Source organism: Lissotriton vulgaris, unplaced genomic scaffold, assembly GCF_964263255.1.
Source record: "Lissotriton vulgaris unplaced genomic scaffold, aLisVul1.2 SCAFFOLD_926, whole genome shotgun sequence".
Taxonomy (NCBI): domain Eukaryota; kingdom Metazoa; phylum Chordata; class Amphibia; order Caudata; family Salamandridae; genus Lissotriton; species Lissotriton vulgaris.
Window position 1 is genome coordinate 296298 of NW_028250845.1, and position 23752 is coordinate 320049.

The 23752-nt window shown below is 43.0% G+C and overlaps 1 protein-coding gene across 1 annotated transcript in view; it reads right to left on the reverse strand.

The window, feature by feature from the left end:
- The window catches only part of LOC147663099 (nebulette-like), a 348425-nt gene that overhangs the window by 136358 nt on the left and 188315 nt on the right, over positions 1-23752 (reverse strand). The window contains 1 exon segment of the mRNA XM_086950681.1: positions 7700-7792. Coding sequence (XP_086806807.1) covers positions 7700-7792 — 93 coding nt within the window.

A 23752-nucleotide genomic window follows, 5' to 3' on the forward strand; every position in this document is an offset into this window, starting at 1 on the left:
ATCACATTGATAGAAGAGATCGGTATCATGGACCAGGCCAGTCAGTCAGTCAGAAATACTTTATTCGGTTCATAACAAAAACCACAAAAGTATACAAAGTCCCAAAGAAAAGAAGGGCCGAGGTACCAAATTACAATATAGTTAACAGACAGCAAAAAAATATATAAAAAAGATAAAAACTATACAGAATATATACCAAATTCATGTGCAAATTTAAAAAGCATACAGATCATCCAATTAGCTTAAAATTCATTATTTACAAACTCTAAAAATAGACCATGCAAGACTTTTATCTAAAACTAACTAGTTTTTCCTTAGTCTCATGGCTAAGGTTAAAAATGTAGCAACATTAGTGATTTCCCAGGTATTGGACAGTAGCTGAAGATACAATAGGGCCGGTTTCAATTGTCTAAACCCTTTATCCTTTAGTAGGGGTACAATGAATTTTTTCTGAATGTCCGTAAAATAACCACAAAAGAACATGAAGTGAGCAGTGTCCATTATCGAAAATCCATCACAAGTATACAATTCTAATTCTGATGCCTTGGTACAACATGGGCGCCCAGAGAGAAGGAGATGAAGTTTATTCAACCTAAACTTGGTTAGTAGATATCTGTGATTAGCATTATTAACAACTTTCAGATATGGTTCTAGGTCATGGTCTGTTGTTACAACTAACTGATGTGCTCTCACGGTTGACTTAGTCAACTCATAGCCTTCTCTATCCATCCCTTTATGCAGCCTGAATGCGATCTTGACCCATTTCATGTCTCCCTTAACCAGTTTGGATGGCTCATCAAATAATTCTGGGCGACCTAGTGAGGCTGCAAGTTTTTTAACATATTTTAGCCATGGAATGGATTCCCAATGTTCTAAAGTAAGACAGTCCCTCAGGATCTCATGGTTCACCTCCAATTCCGGATTCCTCCAAACCGCAATCCACTTTAATAGGGGTGCAATGGCAATCCGGTCTTCTAGATATTACACCCCACATTCTTGATGCACTATGATACCTGAGGTCGGTTGTGGTCGATCATGGACCAGGCATTAACCGACCGACACTCTAGATTAACACAGTTCCATCCACGTCGAGATAATCCTATGCTTAAAGTCTTTGTTGTAGAAATGGCAAAATACTTTGTCCCTTTCTATCTCGGCAAGGATGGCACTGTGCTAATACTATGCTTAAAAACTTTGATAGAAAAGCAGACATTTGAGGTGAGCAGATCTAGAGTGTCGCTGGTGTTGAGAGTGCTCTATACAGGAGCTGCTTTCCACCTAAACTTGAGAACTACCCAGAGTTCTCTGCTTCTTTTTTTGTATGATTTATTTGTCACTCTTTGCTGGAAAGGGTATTTTTTTGACTTGTACTGAGTGCTCCCTAGTGTCTGGACAAAACTATACCTCTCTGAGGAGCCCTAATTAGAGTGCAACACTGTGTCAGGGGTTGCTTTTACTCATTTCAGGTGTGTCTGGTTGGTATTTTACAAATTCAAAGCTGTAATATTGTGCCTGGAGTGGTAAATGGCTTTTGTCATTTTACAGCTCGGCAAGGACAGCACTGTGCTAGTCCTATGCTTAAAGACTTCGCTGTAGAAATGGCAAAATACGTTGTCCCTTTCTATCTGGGCATGGATGGCACTGTGCTAATCCTATGCTTAAAAACTTTGATAGAAACGCAGACATTTGAGGTGAGCAGATCTAGAGTGTCGCTGGTGTTAAGAGTGCTTTATACAGGAGCTGCTTTTCCACCTAAACTTGAGAACTACCCAGAGTTCTCTGCTTCTTTTTTGCATAATTTATTTGTCACTCTATGCCTGAAAAGGTATTTTTTTACTTTTAATGGGTGCTCCCTTGTGTCAGAACAAACCAATACCTCTCTGAAGAGCTGTAATTAGAGTGATACACTGTGTTAGTGGTTGCTTTGACTCATTTCAGGTTGGCTTAGTTGGTATTTTACCAATTCAAAGCTGCAATAGTGTGCCTGGAGTGATAAATGGCTTTTATCATTTTACAGCTCGGCAAGGACAGCATTGTGCTAATCCTATGCTTAAAGACTTTGCTGTAGAAATGGCAAAAGACTTTGTCCCTGTCTATCTCGGTGTGGATGGCACTATGCTAATCCAATGCTTAAAAACTTTGATAGAAAAGCAGACATGAAAGGGTATTTATTTGATGTTTACATATATATATGTATGTGTGCATCACAAGACTGGATAGACAGCAACATAGTGTTGTACATGAGCCGTAAAATGAAATTCAGAATCCTTTTTGGTAGAGGTGAAATCTACTGTGTAGAGAATGTTCTCTGAAGAAGTGAGTCTTCAAATCTTTTCTACAGTGCAGGAAAATAAGGACAGTTTAGATACTGATGATGAGTGTGTTAGAGACATGCAACATACATGGATAAAGTTTGATTTGGGCATTGTGATGCTTCTTTTTCTTCATTTTGTGTTTACAGTTTGATGGTGTTGTGGATTCTCTTAAGGTGCCATACACCTGAGGTGTTTTTTACTCAGCCTAGTATGCATGGCTGACAATTCGGCCGGTCTTGTATGATAGTGCTCATGTAGTGAATGAGGCACTAGGATTTCCCATAGCGGATAATATGGTTGAAACTCTTCAGAGCTTTGAAGAGACAAGAAGCCATAGCACGGATACTTTTTTGGCGGTTGCGTAGACCATAGAGCAAGTTGTAGCGTCTATTCAAGTGCAACAAAACTATGGCTTAAACTGCTCTTCTGAAGTAGGTTTTAGCAAGAAACAGTCAGTTTCATCAAGAGTAAGAGAGCCAGTACCATTTTCTTATAAATAAAAGTAAACAGGAATTGTTGGCATCAGCTAGTGTTTTAAAGATATTCTGATTCATTTAGGGGAGCCAAGCTTTAATTACTGGTGTATCTGTTTCTTTGATCAAAAAGAGGAATTCCAGCTTAATCTGAATTTCAGAAAGGTGCTGGACGTACAATTATAAATGAGACTGATATGTATGATCAGTGGAGAAACAGAGAGGGTGTGAGAGAGAATGGGGTAAGCCACACGGAAATATTATCAGTAAATGAGATCGTATATAATTTGTTTATATCAGAAAAGGAATAGGGCCGAAATCTCAATAGGTGAACCTAAGAGTATCATAGCAGAAAACTAATGGAAAGAAGTAGGGGATATTATTCATTTGGTTTGTTTTATAATAAATAAATACATCTTTATTTGGGTGCAATCACAAAAGATGCAATCATGCATTAAAAATAGCATCACTACAATTCAATTAATAGTAAACGTGGAGAGATAAATGTCACTCAGTGGCACTGCACAAATACAACTCAACAAGGACAATCTTTGTCAGGGTGAACGACAAAAATCACTGAATTAATCTGTGATTAATCCTATAATACAGTCAGGCTTAACATAGAGGCAAAACATCAAGTATGTATACAACACACCGACAGTAATGAACCGAAAACACAACACAAGGAAAAACACGAAACCAATTTAGAAAAATATAGTACATTTTAATAAACAAAGTGATATTAGAACAAAAATCAAATCAGCAAAACCAGAGAAAAGCAATTTTTAAATTGAGCAAGGGTTAAGTACAGGGATCAGGCTATTCCCACTGAAAAAAAGTTACATTCTCAAATTCCAGCTAGAAGAGATTGATTCTCGGTGGAAGGGGTGGAGTGGAGAAGGGAGAGTGTCATGGGTGGCCCCTGTGGGCTGTCATTGCTGTAGCATGGAGTGAAGATTTTACATTGCCAGTTGCTGTAGCACGAAGAGTCAGTTAGGCATTGTGGTTAGTCATTACCGGACCTTCAGGTGGAATTGTTAAGGAATCTGGTCAAGAAGTGCAGTAGTGATTGTATGGTCTGTCTGAATGAAGAAAAATGACTTGTCCATGTTAGACTCTTTTTCTAACATCTGCAAAGAGATTCACTGAGCCTTGACCTGACATAATGTTAAAGTTATTAGCTCAGAACCTAAATGGTTTGACAAGAACTGCTCAAAGGCCCATAAAGACTTGATGATAGCAATAAAGTCTAAACCAAGGCTGAGATACGCAGTTAAGACGGCCAGGTAGGCATATGAACTAGCTTGTAAGGTAAGATTGGGTGCCCTGAAGAGAGACGCATGGGATAAGGTTAAAGAAGCCTGCGACACAAGGAATAGTGCTGACTTCTGGAGGGTAGTAAATCAGCCTTTATATATTGAGGGCACAACAGTAGACTTAAGTGTTACTATACCTGTGCAGACATGGGAAAAGCATGTTGGTTGCATATAAACTGGAGATTGGGAATATACTTCAACCTCCTGACCTATTATAAAAAATACAGCTCACTTTTAATTAGAAAAGATGAGTATAATGGAATTGTCAGCAGGGAAGGCTCTGGGCCCTGATGAGGTTCCTGGGGACCTTTTTAAATCATGTAGAGATCTTTGGGCACACCTGGTTACACAACAATTGAATGCAGCAGCCTGTGATCATATTCCAGTCTCGTCGAATCAATCAATCATAATACCCGTTTTTGAAAAGGGGAACCGTACAGACCCAGCTTGCTTCTGTCCGATCTCTCTGATAGATGCAGAAGTAAAGGTATTGGGTAGGGTTTTATTGAGGCGTTTATTAGATTGGGAAAATGATAACAATATAGTATCTGATATACAGAATGGATTGATGCCCGGACATGGCAAGATTGAACAGAATTTGAATCTATATTTGATAGAGAGCAAGTATACGGTGCCTAAAAATGAAAGAATATACTAAGCCTTCATAGACCTCAGCACAGATTTATTTTGACACGGTGGTAAGATCCGAGCTATGGGCTATGCTGAGGGACATGAGGATGGGTGAAGCTTTAGTTGCACTTTTGCACAACCTAAATATGGGGCTCAAGGCAAGGGTAAGAATTGGCCCATCAGGAGAATGCACTAAGCACTTTAGGCTGGTTTGTATTTTAGCTCCTTTCCTTTTCTTTTGCTTTTATATATAAATCAATTAAATCATATATAAATCAATTATATCCATTTTTTAGGGATAACTGTAAAGACGTCCCAAGGATAGGACGCAGGACAGTACCCACCTTGCTGTACGCGGACGATACTGTCTTTATTTGTCGGACAGCTATTGGCTTGCAATCTTTACTGAACCATTTCTATAAATATATGGAAAATATGGGTCTAAGAATAAATGTTACCATATCATATACCATGACTATAGGACCTAGAGGCACCAAGACTAGAACATTTGTGATAAAGAATAACAATAATGGTAAGGTGGATGACAGATAGGCTGCCCTGGGCGCCCTTATTGAAATCAAACACTCAAACCTTTATTAGGTCGGCTCATAGCATTGATGCTTTCTCTAGGCGACTAGGTCACAGTCACATAAAGTCCATATTACACCTTTACTATGCTAAGTGTGTCCCTGCTGTAACCTACAGGACAGAAATCTGGGGTTATAAAATATTCTATATTAATACAAACAGCAGCAAATAAATACCTAAGAAAACTGTTACGCATCGCACAGAATGTCCCGTCTGAAAAAGTTCATGAAGCGATACTGGCAGGTTCATATATGACTATATACGCTGGCACAGGATACTACTATGGTGTTCAATATGGACTAAAAAAGAATTGTATGTTAATAGACTTATAGTAAGAGATTGACTTATCTTTGAATTTTACTTATCGTATACCATGGCTGAGTCATTTAAAAACTACCCTGTCTTATTTGGGCTTATTGCATGTTTTTAAGTCACCAGAGAAAATAACTAAACCAGTTATTACAGAAGTTAAGAAAGTATTTTTAGAGCATACTCAAAGAATCAAGATTGCAAGACTCCCAGCGTAAATGCTCTAGAATACATTATACAATGGTCAAAAGAAGTGAAAGAATGGAACTGTATCAAACTCTGGATATGTACGTGAACCATAGAAGAATTTTAACATACTTTAGACTGAATATGTTCCCGCAGCTTGTGGTAGGATGGCATAGGCAACACAATGTTCCTGTATATTCTTGTAATGGGTCTTCTGCACTCAACACTTTACACATTGTATTAATTTTCCCTAAATGGGCCAATTTACTCCAAAAGTATATATGCCCAGTATATACGCCCTTTATTTGCACATTTGAATTTCAAACAGGCAAGACCTGCTCTTTTATATTTACAATTTTTGGAAAATTCTACTGTCTGTTGCTATGTGGCGAGCTTTTTAATAGCAGTGTATTTTGCTTATGCTTGACATTGAACTGGAATGTATTTACAAAATGACATTTTTTGCTGTTTTTACAATTTTTTGTTTGAATATTTTATTGTACTTTTAAATACAATCGAATAAAGTAATTATTGATTAATTGATTGACAGTAATGCCTAGTATTATTCCACGATTCTCCAACGATCTGGTTGAAAATATGTGAGGAGAAAACTGCCATACTGTTTTCTCAAGCAGACTCTACAAATCCTGTGACGGTTAGCCCTGCAAGGCTAGTGTATCTTGAAAGTCAAGCAGTCTCATTCTATACACTACAGAAGAGGCAACAATGCCTCCATCAAGGGCACCAGGAACAAAGATATATGAAGAGTGGATCTTTCAATGAGGCTAAAACGGGGTTGAGGGTGCAGACACAATTGTAGTTTGGAATATAGACCCTCTCCTGACCACCAGCTTGGGCATGGCTGTAGTAGAATGTCAAATACAAGGTATCTCATCAAGCGGCATGAAGTAGCAAAAGCTATGTGGCAATTTTGCCTGTTTAGCAAGACCCACTGCCACCTACAAGGAAATGATCGAAAAGGACGACACATAGATAGCACTTTTATCACACTTTGAAACTCACCATTACAATTAGTAAATTCACTTTTGAAAATAAAGGGAACTTACCTAGAATTTGAGAAGTAACTAACCTAATTAAAGCTCTTAAATCCGTTCAAATATTAAAAATGGCAAATCAGGATTTCAGAGTAACTCTTTTTGTGTGAGTGCTGTATCTGAAAGCCTGCCGCAAGTTGTCCATTTTCCAGCACTGATCCCAGAAATGTGGTATGGTACATTTTTAGATTGAAGAGCTCTATTGATTAGCAGAGAACCACTTATCTAATAAATATTGTCTAACGCTGATAGTGATAACATAAATACATGTGTTACTGATACCAATTGACTTCGTTTCGCTGCTAAAGTTATTTAGTACAATCCAAAATAGTGCGATCCAAAAGAAGCATGTGTAACATGAGAAACTGCAGGGGCGGCCTTAGGCATGTGCAAGCTGTGCACCTGCACAGGGCCACCAAACACCAGAGGCCACCGCACCAGTATATATCCTTAATATAATAATCCTGTGAGGATGGATACATATTTGCGTGGCGGCCCCTGGCAGGGATTTGGTGGCCTCCGACTCTGTTTCACTTCCAAACAGCCTGACCCCCCCTCTTCACTGGCCTCCACGCCTGCTGTTCCTCCGGGGCCCCCTACCCATGCTCCCTGCCCAGGGCCGCCATGAGCTTTGAGCCGCCCCTGTGTAAACTGTGTAAACTCTGCAAGAGAAGTAATAACGAACACCATTGCTGTAACAGACATTGAGCGCTTGGAAAAGACGTATGTATTGACCAGTAGTCTCAGTAACCACAAGGAGACATGGCCTGCCTGTACATGCTACTGCCACAGGTAGAAAACATAACAAAATGTTGTTGGGCACTTACCGCACTGATATTCTGCTGAGTTTGTTTGATTCGTTCTATTTCTGGAGTCTCGCTGACAGCAGTCCCAGCTCCCACTCCTTCTTTGTAAAATACCTTTGTTAAATAAATGACATCATCATTAATTATTAAGCAGGCTAATGTTCAATCTCTGCTCATTGATGTACCCATTGACACGTGCAGCAGGGAGAGTTACGAAGGAAAAAACATTTGATTGTTAAGTAAATAATAAGTAAATAAATAAATAATCGTGCAGTTTTCTTACCCTAAGAACTAAGAAGTCGGAAAACAGTAAGAATTCAATAACATCCCAAAACAGCTTGTCTAAACTTCATTGCATCATACTGTTTTCATCAAAAGTCATCATACTTTGTCATATAACTGTTTTTAGTTTTCTGTTAGTGGTAATGGGCTGTCTGTTCTTCCAATGTATCGGATATATATATATAGTATACACTACCAAAGGGCTTATGCAAATATAGAGACTAGTTGTTTCCTGATTACAGACAAATAAATAAGTATTTTGCTCTCTCCGTTATTAAACTCAAGATGACTGACTCATTCTCCAGTCTCCTGCGCATTCTCACACATGGCAGATTTTCTACCCTTAGGGTCAGCCTACTTCACCCATTGAATTACCTGCTTTTCCTAATTAACCATTGCTTGGTAGGCCTGCGCATCAAAGCAATGGCATTTCACACACAATTTACATTCTTGTATTAGACTTCCATTAGAGATTTGGAGATGAGGCATAAAGTAGGCAGTTGTGTGATTGTAGGTGATACAGCACTACAACTACTGGTACATTGCCCATAATGACATAACTGGGTGTTCTGCGTGGCTGCACTTTCTATAGTTAGACATGTTGGAAATTGCCCTTTTTGCAGGGTTATCCCCAAACCTTTTGCGTCTTCCTCCTATTTTTACCTGACATGTTTTTGTTGGCTATAGGACTCTGGGCACTTTACCACTGCTGATCAGCGCTAAAGTTCATATGCACTCTGTAAATTATGAAAATAATTGGTTATCCATGATTGGCATATTTGATCCACAGGTAAGTCCCTAGTAAATTGTACTGAGTGTGTCAGGGTCTTTAAATCAAATGCTACTAGTGGGCCTGCCACACTAATTGTGCCACCCATGAGTAGCCCTGTAACTGTGTCTCAGACGTACCACTGCAGTGTCTGTGCACACAGTTGTAAACTGCCACATCGACCGGGCAAGTGCACCCACTTACCAGGCACTAACCTTCCCTTTTCTTACATGTACGACTCCCTTCAGGTAGGCCCAATGTACCCCCATGGGCAGGGTGCAGGTGTGAAAGGTAGAACATGTACTGGTGTGTGTGACAAGTCCTGATAGTGAGTCATCGGTTGCTTCCCCTATGGCACTCAAACAAAGTTCCTTCACATGACTCCACAGTTCAATGAGTTTTCAAAATAGAATTTCGTTTTTATTCTTCAATTTTTCATTCATGACATTTTTTAATCATTTCATTTATTCGAGTACTTCATTTCAAAATGATCCAACAATCATGTCAGCTCCAATGAATTTCGGGCTTAACACAGCCCTTCCTCAGGGAGCATCACTGCAAACATAAAATTTGACCATCATAAATAACATAAAGTAACATAAAGTAACATGTCATCAAAGACAAACATAATATCCCAATAACGGTGAATGGTGAAGTACCACTACATAGTGCCAAAGTGTCAAGTGTACGTGAAAAGGTGCACAGGTGGTTGGCGCAATGCGAAAATTGGTAGGCACTTACGTTGGGTTAAGAACGTGAAGTCTCAGGTATCTAAGAATACGAAAACATGAAAAAAACATATCAGGAGAATGTTCAACCGATATCGGAGCATAAGCTACATGTAAGTCTACTGCGAAGTCTCTTACCAAAAGTTGCTCCATTCATTTTCAAGTTTGTAATCAGATGTTGCAAGACGCCCGGTTGGAGTTCACGTGATTAGAAAGCGGACGGTGTAGTATATTAAAGTCTTCCGCATCACGTGGTGTCAACTGCATCACGTGGTACGGAACGGGAAGGAAATCAACGAAAGACTATACGATCAGTGAACGCAAAAGGAAACTAACTCCGGATGAAAGAAAAACTAATAAGAATGATCACAACCAGATAAAGAGATGATAAAAAAGGAAGTTAAAGGAAACGTAACCCGAAGAATGTAGGTTAAAAAAAGGAAAATGTTAAAAAAGGAAGGCAAATCAGAGATGTAATATGTAGATGAACCAACTAAATAGTAGAAGAACAAACTAAATAGTGTTTCATTGATACTCAACGTCTGTGATGGAAGACGCCACCCTCTGAGCACCTGATACAGTAATTCTACTTATTGCACAACCAACTCTCAAGATTACACAGGCTGTGCATCTGTGCCTTTACCTGCATACAAGTCCTGATAGTAAAATACTGCTCATTTGGTCTTTCACCATTGAAAGACTATCTGCCCCATAGATAGGATGTGAGATAGTTTGTAACAAATTACAAGTATAACTTCCCATTGGGAAAAGACAGAGAAATAAAGTTTAGTAAATATAGTTTTTAAATTATGTGTTTGAAAATGCCACTTTTAGAAAGTAGTCATTTTCTTGTTTATCCATTCTGTGTGCCTCTGCCTGTTTGTGGATTGACTGTCTGGTTTGGGAGTGACAGGGGCTGGGGATGTGCATTTACTGTATAGACAGCCCCTGGGGGGGTTGAGGTGTGTCTGGTCCCTCCTGGATGGCTCAGAGATGAGCTGAATAGACCTTGGCTGCATTTAGAGTAGTAGGAGGAGTTTTCCTTGCAACTGAATAGGGCCTGTCTCTCTTGTACAATGCTGTCTCCACCCCCTGTGGTCATACTGCACCAGTGAGGACAGAACTGGTTTGGACTGGGCATAGAGAACGTTGCAAAAAGAAGAACAAAGACAAAATGGGGTATATGTTGTAGATCTTAAACCTCAAAACTTTAGATCACTTCTGGACATAAGTGGAACCTTTACCTATGAGAAGAGTGGAGAACTGTAAGGAGGAGTGCTGCCCCTTTTGCTGTGTGGGGTTGGCCTTCAGTTGCTGCTTCTGCCAAGGAAAGGACAAAGACTGGAACTTTGCTGTGAACCTGCTTGAAGAAGAATCTCGAAGGGCCAGTGTGTGCTGGTCTACTGTTCTGAATTCTCAGGGACACAAAGACTTCACCTGCAGCTCCCCAGAACTCGGTCAGTGCCTATTCCAGTTTTATGTCTCTGGAGATTGTTCCTGCTGTTGGGAGCAGGACGAAACTTGAAAGAAGCAAGAAAATTAATCTCTGATGCGGTCAGTGCTGCTGTTGTGATGCCGCGACATGCACCAAAGCCAGGCGCACCACTCGTGAATTGCAGGACGCACCGCCAGGCTTGTACAACACCTCCGACACCCTTCGACACATGCTAGCAACTGCAGTTATTATCATTCCCAACGCCAGCACTTGCACTGACTCAATTACCAGCAAGGCCTGCATCCTGTTATCGCGGCACTGATAACTGCCGAGGGTGACTCCGCGAACTTGCCGACTTTGCATGGTCACCTAAACAGATGCCTTACCGCAGACGCAACGACTTCCCCTGTCCTGGATTCAACACGTCACCTCCTCATGGACTCAAAGCCTTAACTCTCCTGTGGCAGCTCAGGAGCCGGCCTCGACCTCGGCATGGACTCCACACCTCCACAAAGCTGTGCATTGTCAAAGACTTAATTTCCAAAGGTACTGCTTGTTTGGGGGTCCGTGAGCCTCTGTGACCGATGTCGGGCAAATCGTGGTCGAAGCCACACTTTGGATTTATTGCTGTAACAATGTTGTTATAGTCCAGGTAGAGATATATGTTTTCTACAAGCTACATTTTGGAAATACCCGTTTTGAATTGCTATTTCACTACATGTATACTGGATTGTTGTGGTTTTGGTCCAGTTGTGTTTAGATAAAGATACTTTATTTTTCGAAACTGGTGCGGTGTACATGTTTGGAAAAAGATAGCTACCTCTGCCAACTAGAGATCCCTAGTTTTAACAAGAGCACTTTGAGGCCTGCCGCTCCTGCCGACAGTCCTCATTTATTTTACTTAGGTTGTTAGCCTCCCTAGAATTGTCCTTTAATTATACTGCTGCTTAGCAGAACCACAGGCCTAGAAAAAGCTAGGTTTGCAACCACCACGGGCTTAGAAACTGCTACTGTGCGCAAGTTCTGAGAGAGACTAGAAACACATCTGCAAACATGCTGTGAATTGCAGATTGGACTGTTACTGGGATTCTGCTCATACACAGAACTATGCACAAGAAAACAGGACCTCAGTAAATAGGGGAGTACCTCCTACCACATTAGTTCCTAAAATCCCAACCAACTTGCAATAGTGAATCATTCGGTCTCCTACAAATATCAAGAAGCTACGAATGTTTAGACAACCCAGAAAACGAGCACTCCCGACTCACCTCAGTGTTACAGGAACAAGGCACTCTTTCGCTTTCTCATACTTGTCTACATTAACCCCTTCGACGCTCATGACGAGCTCAGCTCGTCATGAGGTACACCTTTCGTACACCATGACGAGCTGAGCTCGTCATGAACAATGGGATTTACATATTTTCAGCGCAGGAGGGTAAAACCATAAGAGTTGATGGTGGTGTTAAGAGTAATCAGAGTCACTAAATAAGTTCAAAATGTTTATTTTGACTATAGTGATTCATAAAACAGTATGCGAACCACGACCAGCAGCAAAATGCATAAAGCATTGTTACAATACCATAGAATACAAAAGGAGCCATCATTTTATAAAGACTGTGAAAACAACTAAGCCTAATCACCCTCCCCTTGGCAGTAAGAATTATTTTATATAACAGAAGATCTCTAGGCGTTGTTTGCAGACCCCCTACCTGAAAGCCTAAGTGCAAAGGTTTATATCATAGGAACAGCAGAGCGCAGATCCATGTAACGTCTTTCTTCAAGTGTGTTTCAAAAACATGCAACAACGCTCTATCAAAGCACGATTCTTCCATGTTGCAGTTCTTGGTAACATGTTTTGTCTAGCTAATAGGGACTGACCAGAACAGAATAACAAGAGACATTGTTGATTGACCTTGCACATCATGTTCATACAAAATTGAAGGGAAAGCTGAGAACGTGACAAACAATCTGTTATCAGGTGCGGGGCAGAGGCAAAGTGACGTGAAAACAAACTCTAGCAGAGGCGTGAGTAAAAGCAGCAGCATTGGGCAAGCAAACTCATGCTAACTTAGCAATGTTGATAATGTATCTAAGTGCCACATAACCCCATATACCATACTCCCCTGGTAAGTCATTAGGACATAGACAGAAGAACAAAAACAGAGTTCAAAAGTCAGGCAGTGTTCACAATATTGTGAGGAACATTATAAAAAACCAATTCAGAGAAAAACAGGAACGTTTGTAGAAAAAAATAAGAAGGCACTTTGAGTTTGAAAAAAGAGTCTGTAATCCAGACAGTGGAGTTGTGACGACCCAAGCAGCCAATCCATGATGGTACGTATGCAAAGAAATGCAATTCCCTCCAATAGTTCCTCCTTGTCATTGTTAGCAAAAAGCAATGATATCCAATTAAGTAAGTTAAAGCAACAATCATGTTCCTCATAAGCAGTAGCATCCAAAAGTAGAAGTGGGAAACTTGGGTGATATTCAATGAAACTACGTTGTAGGAAAGTCTGCGCAGTCGCACAGATATCCCATTGAGCCAAGATTTCAAGTAAAGCTGCACCTGTCATTTGACCATCCACAGAACAAGCCTCATTATGCGCCTCTAAGGGACCTATCAACCAGCTGATATCAGGTATTGGACACCACGTGTTCAATAAGCAAAGTTCCATGGCCCAAGAGAAAGGACATCTTTTGCATAGAAGCACTGGTTGCACACAAGTATAGTAGGCAAAGCGAAAGATCAAGTCGTAACTTACACCAATCATTGCTAAAGGCAAGTATCCAAAAGCCTCATAGAGGCAATTATGGAACAGTTGCAGCTGGGCTGGCCTGTGCAGAGCCACAAAGTGTGCATCCATTATGAAGCACAAAGAGGAGAAGCAGGACACCAGCTGCGAGCGGCAATATTTGGGGAATACGCCAAAACGCTTGAAAATAAAGAATGAACAAAAGCTGGTATTACCCCGAATATAGATTGAAAGGAAGAGACAAGGCCAGATCAACACTTTAAAAAAAATGTGCAAGGCCTGGCGTCTCAGATGCATGAAATATTCGGTGGATTAATTCCCCAAAATGAAGTGGGAGTTTGGTATTAGGAAGCGACTGTGTCTCACTCGAGGTCCAAGCCACCTGCAATCTGAATGTTTCTCGGGCGGAAGTGAGGGCCACCTCCTGTTGGAATAAAAGTGCTTTGAGCCTTCACAACTTGTTGAACTCTGCTTTCAAAATCAGAATGGAAGGAAAAGTGAAGAATCTAAACTCCCTTATGGGGGTGGGAAAAGGACATTGCTACAGCAAGTTACACGCTGGAAAACTATTACCAAGTATGGGACTCCCGCCCACAAACCAGTCTTGATTATTTAATATGAGATAGCTGCCATTAGTAAGCAATATAAAAACAGTAGTGATGCATGGTACCGGGGTCCCTTTTAAAAAGCAAGCAAGATTCGGCACTGACACCTTACAGTCGCCGTGCAATTTAACGTGTTTGCACACAAGAGAGTGACTCACTGTTGAATCACACTCCTCCCCTGTAACAAAAACTTCTTTATCCTTCCTCAGACACTGATAAGCAAAGGGCAGGACCCACAATTCATGCAAAAAAGAACTACCAAGTGGTCCAAAGCGCCCAACAGGAAAGTGTTGCATACATGATTTGAATTGAAAAAGCGAAAAGGGCAAAGTGATAACCCAAGAATTAACCAAGCAGCAGAGTCTGATTCTGCCACTGAGAATGGCAAAAGCTCCAATTGTTCACTATGTAACAGTGTGTATACAGCATCCTTCATGGACATAAAACTCTGTTTATCAGTCAGGTTAAAAGGCAAAAATAAAGCAGTGGCATTTAAATAATCCCAAAGCACTTTACCCATTTTCAGTGTCTGCAATGTCCAAGCAAATTGCATGACTGACCGTAACTGATTCTGACCATGATATAACACAGAAACATCACTTTGCACAATATCTATCACAGAAGGAACAATACTGCCTAAGGTGCAAATGGTTGAAGTAAGTGTGTTACTGCTGTTGTCCACTACAGCAAGGACTTTTTCTAAATTAGCCTGATCAATTTGACGCAGATGGAAGGCTGCTTCAAACTGTGAAAGTTTTCAGATTTCATTATAAGTGGCATAAAGAAATTGCTTGGCTCTCGGATTTCTTGGGCCCAGGAGAAAATCAGCCAAATCAATATCTTTCGATAAGAGGGAAAAATGTTGTTTCACAGATGCCAGGGTAGAGTGTTCTAACCACCGCTGGCATAATTTACTTACTGAGTATGTAGTCACAGAATGATGAGGTGGATAACAAGGGTAAGGCTTAGCCAGACTGAAAACATTTGTAACATTATAGAAACACAACTGGCATGTATTTGTATTAGTTTTCCACGTACCTTCATGGAATGACTGCTTGGATCGTCACAACTCTGTTGTCTGGATTACAGACTCTTTTTTCAAACTCAAAGTGCCTTTACATTTTTTGCTCTTACACAGAATTATGCACAAGAAAACAGGACTTCAGTGAATAGGGGTGTACCTCCTACCACATTAGTACCCAAAATCCAAACCGACTAGCAATAGTGTCTCATTTGGTCTCCTACAAATATCAGGAAGCTACGAATGTTTAAACAACCCAGAACACGAGCACTCCCGACTCACCTCAGAGTTGCAAGAACAAGACAATCTTTTGCTCTCTCGTACTTGTCCACAATAAGAATAACCAGTCACTAAATAAGTTCAAAATGTTTATTTTGAATATAGTGATTCATAAAACAGTATGCAAACCACGACCAGCAGCAAAATGCATAAAGCTAGCATAATCAGCATTGTTACAATACCATAGAATACAAAAGGAGTCGTCATTTTATTAAGACTGTGAAGAAGGCAAAACAACTAAGCCTAATCACCCTCTCCTTGGCAGTAAGACTTTTTTATATAACCAAAATATCACTGGGAATTTTTTTTGAAGTAGAGTTTTATTGAGGTCCAGCATGTTTGAGCTACAACAGAAGCAAACACTAAAGGAAGAACCACGGGATAGATTAATGAATGTATGTGCCAAGGGGGACTCTAGGGGTTTCTGGAAATTAGTCAAGGGTAAGGATATGACTGTAGATGCCCAAAAGGACATAGGGATAAACATTTCATCAGAACAGTGGCTAAACCACTTTTCTGATATCCATTCAGAAGACCCAATAAGGTATAACGAAAGGGACTAGGATGTAATTGAGTTCCCCCTAGCCTTAATATTTGAACTGGAGGAAGTATGGGAGGCCATCAGGATCAGTTCCGCCAAAAAGGCTCCTTGCGTCTCATTGGATCCCATCTGACTTATATAAGCTAAATTCTCAATTTTTTGCCCTTCTATTAACTAACACCTTCAATGCAGCTGCAGCCAGAGGAATCCCAAAGAAGTGGAAGTGTGCCACAATTTGTCATATGGCCGATAGAGTCATTGTCGACATCGCTAAGTTAGCATGAGCTCTGCTACCATGATGCTGCTTTATTGAGCACAATACTTTATTTTGCAAGACTCTGTTCATGCCTTTCACATGAGAACCATCCGCTTTGCGCATTCTTAATCTGTTCCTGGAGTTTAGTCTGAACACGGTGAACAAAGTTGAAAAACAATGTCCCTTGTTATTCCGTTCTGGTGAGTTCCTAGCAACTAGACAAAACATGCTAACACAGCTGCTGCTGCTGGGAAACTCGTGTTTGAGATAATATGGGGAGGCATATTGGTTTACCACACACTTGGAGATGGACCTTTCCAGGGAGAAGAGCCATGTGGTTCCTATGATGTAGATATACCATCTAGGCACTAAGGTATGGGGTCCTCTCACAAAGGCCAGAGATCTTGTATTATATATTAATACCTCTTCTTACCAAGGGGAGGGTTGTCAGTTCTTATAGTCCTTTATTCACTGTCTTTATAAGATGGCATCTCCCTTTATAATATATGGACTTGCTACAATGATAACTGTATTAGGTTTATGCGTTTTGCTGCTGGTAGTGGCTTGTATACTGCGTTACAGAGCATGATAGTTAAAATAAACATTTTAAACTATACCAGTGTCCTGTCAATTCTTATTGTGGACAAGTACCAGTGAGTGAGCGAAAGGGTACATCTTGTTAACGCAATTGTTAAGAGAGTTAGGAGTGTTGTGTTCTGTCGTGTATAATCATTTGCATCTTCTTGACTGTTTAGGAGAGCGAGTGAGACACTATAGCTAGTCAGTCCTGGGATTGTGGGTACTGAGGCGGTTGGAAGGCTTAGCCCCTATGCACTGAGGTCCCGTATGCCTGTGCATAGTTCTGTGTATGTGCAGAACCCCTGCAACAAATTGAACCAGTCTCAAAAAAATTAGACCGCAAGAACCCTAGCTGCTATATGCTGATTTCTTTTTTAAATTCAATTTTAAAGGTGGCTGAAAAAGTTTTTTTGGGGCAATTGGAGAAATGTGCCAAAAACAACAATATTTTAAGTCCTTTTAAATTTGGTTTAGGAAGGGCAAGGGAACAATAGAACAATGCCTACACCTATCTAGAGTTGCTGATGGGAAATATGTGGTGTCAAAGAAAAGCACCATCGACCTATCATTCATGGACCTAAGCAGCCCCTTTGACCGAGCCAACAGGTCAAAGATGTGGTCTTTATTAAAGGATATGGGATTGACTAAAATCCTGTTGGATTTTTTACGGGCTATGCATTCCAAGATAGCTGCTACTGAGAGGTTTGGCCAGCAAGGGGAGTGCATGGATCCCCTTAATCTCCAGAGAGGTGTTAGGCCGGAGTGTGTTTGGCACCCCTCATATTTTCATTGTATATTAATGGATTGAATACGTTTTTAATAGCCATTGGAAAGGATATGCCTGGGAATAACTTTGCTTTTGTACTGTGTCTGCATGACATGGTTTTGTTTTCTCGCACACCTAATGGTCTCAGGGGATTAGTGGATCAATTTGTAAATGTTATGCATAATACTGACCTGGACATCGACATCCCTAAAACTCTGTTACACCTGGCACCATTGGCGTGGGTCTCCCTTCCATTTTTTTTTATCTGTTGCCTCCTGTGTTTTTGCTAGTCTAGATGCTTTGGACACGTTGCCACTGCTATTCAGTGCCAAAGTACAAGTACTTCCTATTGTAAAGTGTTGTATTAGATTAGTGACTCCATGATTGGCCTATTAATTTAATTGTCAGACCCTAGTACAGTGCACAATGTGTGCTCAGGGCCTGTAAATCAAATGCTGCTGGTGTGCTTGCAGCACTGGTTGTGCCACCCTCAAAAGCTGCTTTTAAAGTGTTCCTCAGGCCTGCCATTGCAGAGCCTGTGTGCAGTCTGGGACTGCCATGTCGACTTGGCAGGTGCACCCACTTGCCAGTCCCTAAACCTTCCCTTTTCTACATATTTATCACCCTTAAGGTAGGCCTAAGGGTAGGGTGCATTGTATGTGAATGGTAGGATATGCCCTGATGTGTGTGGCACGTCCTAATAAATCCAATTTTATTTTTCACTATTTCACTATTGTTCCCATAGGCCAGAATGGGCAGTTTGATTATAATGATCTTATAATCCTAACTGACCAAGGGAACAAGGTAGAAATTCGAGCTTAGTATGCATGAACTCAGAATTTTAAAATACATCTTTTAGTGTGGGTGATTTTTTACATTCTTTGTTTGAAAATACCACTTTTAAAAAATAGGTATTTTCTTGCCTAGCCATCCAGCATGCCTCTGCTAGGTTTGTGAATTCCATTTCTGGTTTGTGAGTGACAGGGGGCTGAAAAGGGCTTTGGTTCCAGCAGTCTGATGGGTCAGGGCTGGGCTGAATAGGACCTGCATTGAATAGAGAGTGAGAGGCGGAGATTTCCTTTCACTGACATGAGCCCTCATAGAATAGAGAGTAGGGGGAGGAGATTTCCTTTCAGCTACCTGGGCCAGGCATGCTTTCAACAATGTTGTCTCCACCTCCTGCCAGGAAGCTGCACAGAACTGGTTTTGGCTGTGCACAGGCACCCTCTGCCTTCAGAGGACAAAGGGTTTACTGGTATAAAAATTGGGATCCAGACCCCAGAATTTTAGATCACTTCAGACAAACCTTTGCCAAGAAGAAGAACTTAGAAAGATGAAGGAAGAGACTGCCCCTGTGCTGTTTGCTATTACTGGGGATGGGCTGCAGTGGTTAGTTAATTGCCAAGGGCTCGTGGAGGGACTGCTGCGGCAACAAAATGTGTTTTATTTATTTATTTGTTTACTTACCTCCGTTCGGCCTTATTCCGTAGCTTACTAACCCCGCCACGCCCCACCGCCCCACAGCACTCCCTCCATGAGCAGCCATTGGTAAGGGGAAAAGTACTTTTGTGAACTTTTCATAATCTTGAAGAAGAATCGCCAAGGGCTTGAAGTGTGCTTACCTCCTGCCTGAAGCCTCAGGGATACAAGACTTTACCACCTGCTTCCCTGAATTCCATTGCTGGGAATTCTACCTACAGGGAGGTGCCTACTGTTGTTTGGGCTCTCTGAGAAGACTGCGTGTCTCTGGGAGCTGGAATAGCGACGCAGTGTGGTAAAGCATGTCACCGCCGTGGCAGTTGCCGTCGCATTGCCAAAGAAGCGTCCCGCCACCGCAGCTGTTCGCCATCACATCCGAAGCGTGTCACATCACAGGAGAAGTGTGCCGCCGCAGCAGAGGTCACTGTCACATCACCGGAGAAGCATGTCGTAGGGCCTGTCGGGCTACAATGTTCATCAATTTCACTGCACGCCCTCCCTTTTGTTGCATCGCACTGGATCATCGCATCGAGGAGCCATCTTGTCCCATCGCACTGGATCACAGTAAGAAATGACGCATCAACTCCCCACACAGTAAGGACGCAAGCATCAACTCCCCTGTGCAGTAATAAGGAACCAACGCATCCACTCCCCTGAGTGTAAGGAATGGCACATCAACTTCCCTGTAACCCTTGTTTGTTTTGTGTGACGCATCCAAGGTACTTTGAGAGTAAAGTGCTGCATTTACCATCTACATGGAACTAAGCTATTTCTACCATTTTAAAGTCTTATTTTTGTTTACAGTATTGTAGATTTTTAGGTCTCGTGACCTATCAATGCGCATGCGCATTGATAGAGAAGCGAGACTATAGGGCTTTAAACAAACTTTACCTAACTGGGCGATTTGGTGCTGTGCCCTTGGCTTTTAAGTTAATGCGCAAGCGCATTGACCTAAAATGCGCGTGCACATCACCAAATCGCCCTCTGTTCCCTCAGCCGCACTCCAGGCCCCTGCTTCTTTCACACCCTCTCCCCGCTCTGCCCCCTCCCCTGCCCGCCGTGTCGCATTTCTCCTCCCCCCTCCCCTTCTCTGTCTTCCCTCCGTCTTGTTTTTTTTTTTACCCGCTCCGCCCCCTCCCCTGCCCGCAGTGTTGCATTTCTCCTCACTCCAATGCAAATGTGTTCCTGGTGAGCTCTAAGTTTCTTGAACAGTCTGCTGGGCAAGGTGTGTGGATATGCGATGTATGTGCAGAGACACAAGTGTGTCCGATCTAGTGGTTGCACGCTGATTTATAAAGGGCAAGGCCTCGCCTTCGCTCCTCCCCCCACACACAACACACTCCCTTTCCCCGGTCTCTACCTCCCTGGTCTTTTATCAAGACAGTGTTGGCCGCTTCAAATTCACGGAAGGGGGTGGTGAGGCATCACAGGGCTGGCGAGACAAAGCCAAGCAGGGGCAGAGTAACAACTTTCCTCAGCATACCATGGCTTTTGTCTCTGCATACACCGATCAGCTTTGCGGGCTCTGTCTTGTAGTAAATAAAATATAATAAATATTTTAAATAAAATCACCAATAAGGCACGTGCCACTGGCGTTTCATTAAAGAGCTTACCCAGGCATGTGCCATAAAGAGAGCAAGAACGTGAGCAAAGTCCCTCCTCTCTACACAGCAACACTACATGTTGGCATTTGTGTATCTCACCCCAACAATAATGCGTCAGGTGTAAGATGCGTACTGCTTTCTTTCGGCCCCATTAACAGCGTCGCTGAGACGTGAATGAAGAGTAAGCGTGAGCTCTTCGTTACATTTTGGGGAATAACTGGGTGGATACCTCGTTTCTTGCAGATTTTACTGCAGGTTGCCCCTGGCAGTACGAAATAGTCAGAATTTGTTCAATTAATATCTCAAACCTTTCGTTTTATCTGGACCCCCATGGTATTCGGTGGCTCCTGGCAAATCTCAGGAATTGTTTCAGTGCTCTAACTTACACTGCAGTGTATTTAGCAAAGTTTGACTAATCCAATAGGGGTCTTTTTAAAGGAGGTGCAATATCCCTGTGGGCTTTGTTGGGGCCAAGTTTGGGAACTCATGAAGGGAATCACGAATATTGAGCTACCTCAATTGGCACATATAACACCTTTGGGCCACCTATCTTGAGGAGGAAAAATAAGTAGCCCCACTCCACCACCACATCCACCACCTCATCCACCACCTCATCCACCACCGCCACATCCACCACACCCACCACCATCACTTCCACCACCACATCCACCACCACTTTCACCACATCCAACAACCACCACATCCACCACCACCAGATCCACCACATCACCACCACATCCACCATCACATCCACCACCCCCACCACCACCACATCCACCATCACATCCACCATCACCTCCACATCCACCATGACATCCACCGCCACATCCACCACATCATCCACCACATCCACCACCACATCCACCACCACCGCATCTACCACCACTGCATGCACCACCACCACCACACCCACCACCACTACATCCACCACCACATCCACTACAACCACCACCACCGCATCCACCACCGCATCCACCACCACATCCACCACCACATCCACCATCACCACCACATCCACCATCACATCCACCACCACCACCGCATCCACCACCACATCCACCACTTCCACCGCATCCACCACCACCACATCCACCACCACCACATCCACCACCACCACCACATCCACCACCGCATCCACCACCACCACATCCACCACCACATCCACCACCACATCCACCACCACCTCATCCACCACCACATCCACCACCACTACATCCACCACACCCACCACCACTTCCACCACCACTGCATCCACCATCACCACCACATCCACCATCACATCCACCATCACATCCACCACCACATCCACCGCCACATCCACCACCACATCCACCACCACATCCAACACATCCACCACCACATCCAACACATCCACCACCACTTCCACCACCACCACATCCACCACCACCGCATCCACCACCACCGCATCCACCACCACCGCATCCACCACCACCTCCACCACCACATCCACCACCACATCCACCACACCCACCACACCCAACACCACCACATCCACCACCACATCCACCGCATCCACCGTATCCACCACATCCACCACATCCACCACATCCACCACATCCACCACCACCACATACAACACATCAACCACCACTTCCACCACCACCACCGCATCCACCACCACCACAACCACCGCATCCACCTCCACTGCATCCACCACCACATCCACCACCACATCCACCATCACCTCCACATCCACCACCACATCCACTGCCACATCCACCGCCACATCCACCGCCACATCCACAACCATATCCACCACATCCACCACCACCACATGCACCACATGCACCACCACCGCATCCACCACCACATCCACCACCACATCCACCACACCCAACACCACCACATCCACCACCACATCCACCGCATCCACCACCACCACATCCACCACATCCACCACCACATCCAACACATCCACCACCACTTCCACCACCACCGCATCCACCACCACCACCGCATCCACCAGCACCGCATCCACCGCCACCACATCCACCACCACCACATCCACCGCATCCACCACAACCACATCCACTGCATCCACCACCACATCCACCACCACATCCATCACCTCCACATCCACCATGACATCCACATCCACCATGACATCCACCGCCACATCCACCACCACCACATCCACCACATGCACCACCACCACATCCACCACCACACCCACCACACCCACCACCACCACATCCACCGCATCCACCACCACCACATCCACCACCACATCCACCACCACATCCAACACATCCACCACCACTTCCACCACCACCGCATGCACCACCACCACCGCATCCACCACCACCGCATCCACCACCACCACATCCACCACCACCACATCCACCACCACCACATCCACCACCACCACCACCGCATCCACCACCACATCCACCACACCCACCATCACTTCCACCACCACATCCACCACATCCACCACCACTTTCACCACACCCACCACCACATCCACCACCACATCCACCACCACATCCACCACCACATCCACCCCCACATCCACCCCCACATCCACCACCATCACCACCACATCCACCATCACCACCACCACCACATCCACCACCACATCCACCACCACCACCACCACCACCATATCCCCTAGATCCACCACCACCACATCTATGTGTGTGTGTGTGTGTGTGTGTGTGTGTGTGTGTGGCTCTGTGTGTGTGTGTAGGTGCAAATGCAATGTTCTTGAATTTTCGTCACAATAAAATACACTGAACATAATCTTCACAAAAGTTATTTACAAACGTTTAAGCTATTGCCATTATAAATTACAATACATTTTATTTAAGTATTAATTATTTACAAAATTAAAAGCCATTGTTATTTGTAATATCAATACATCTAAGTCACGTAAATACAACACACATTGCATTACAAATGCTATAGGTGTCACATTTGCGAAAGTTAAAACTATTGACATTGTAACTGACAAAGC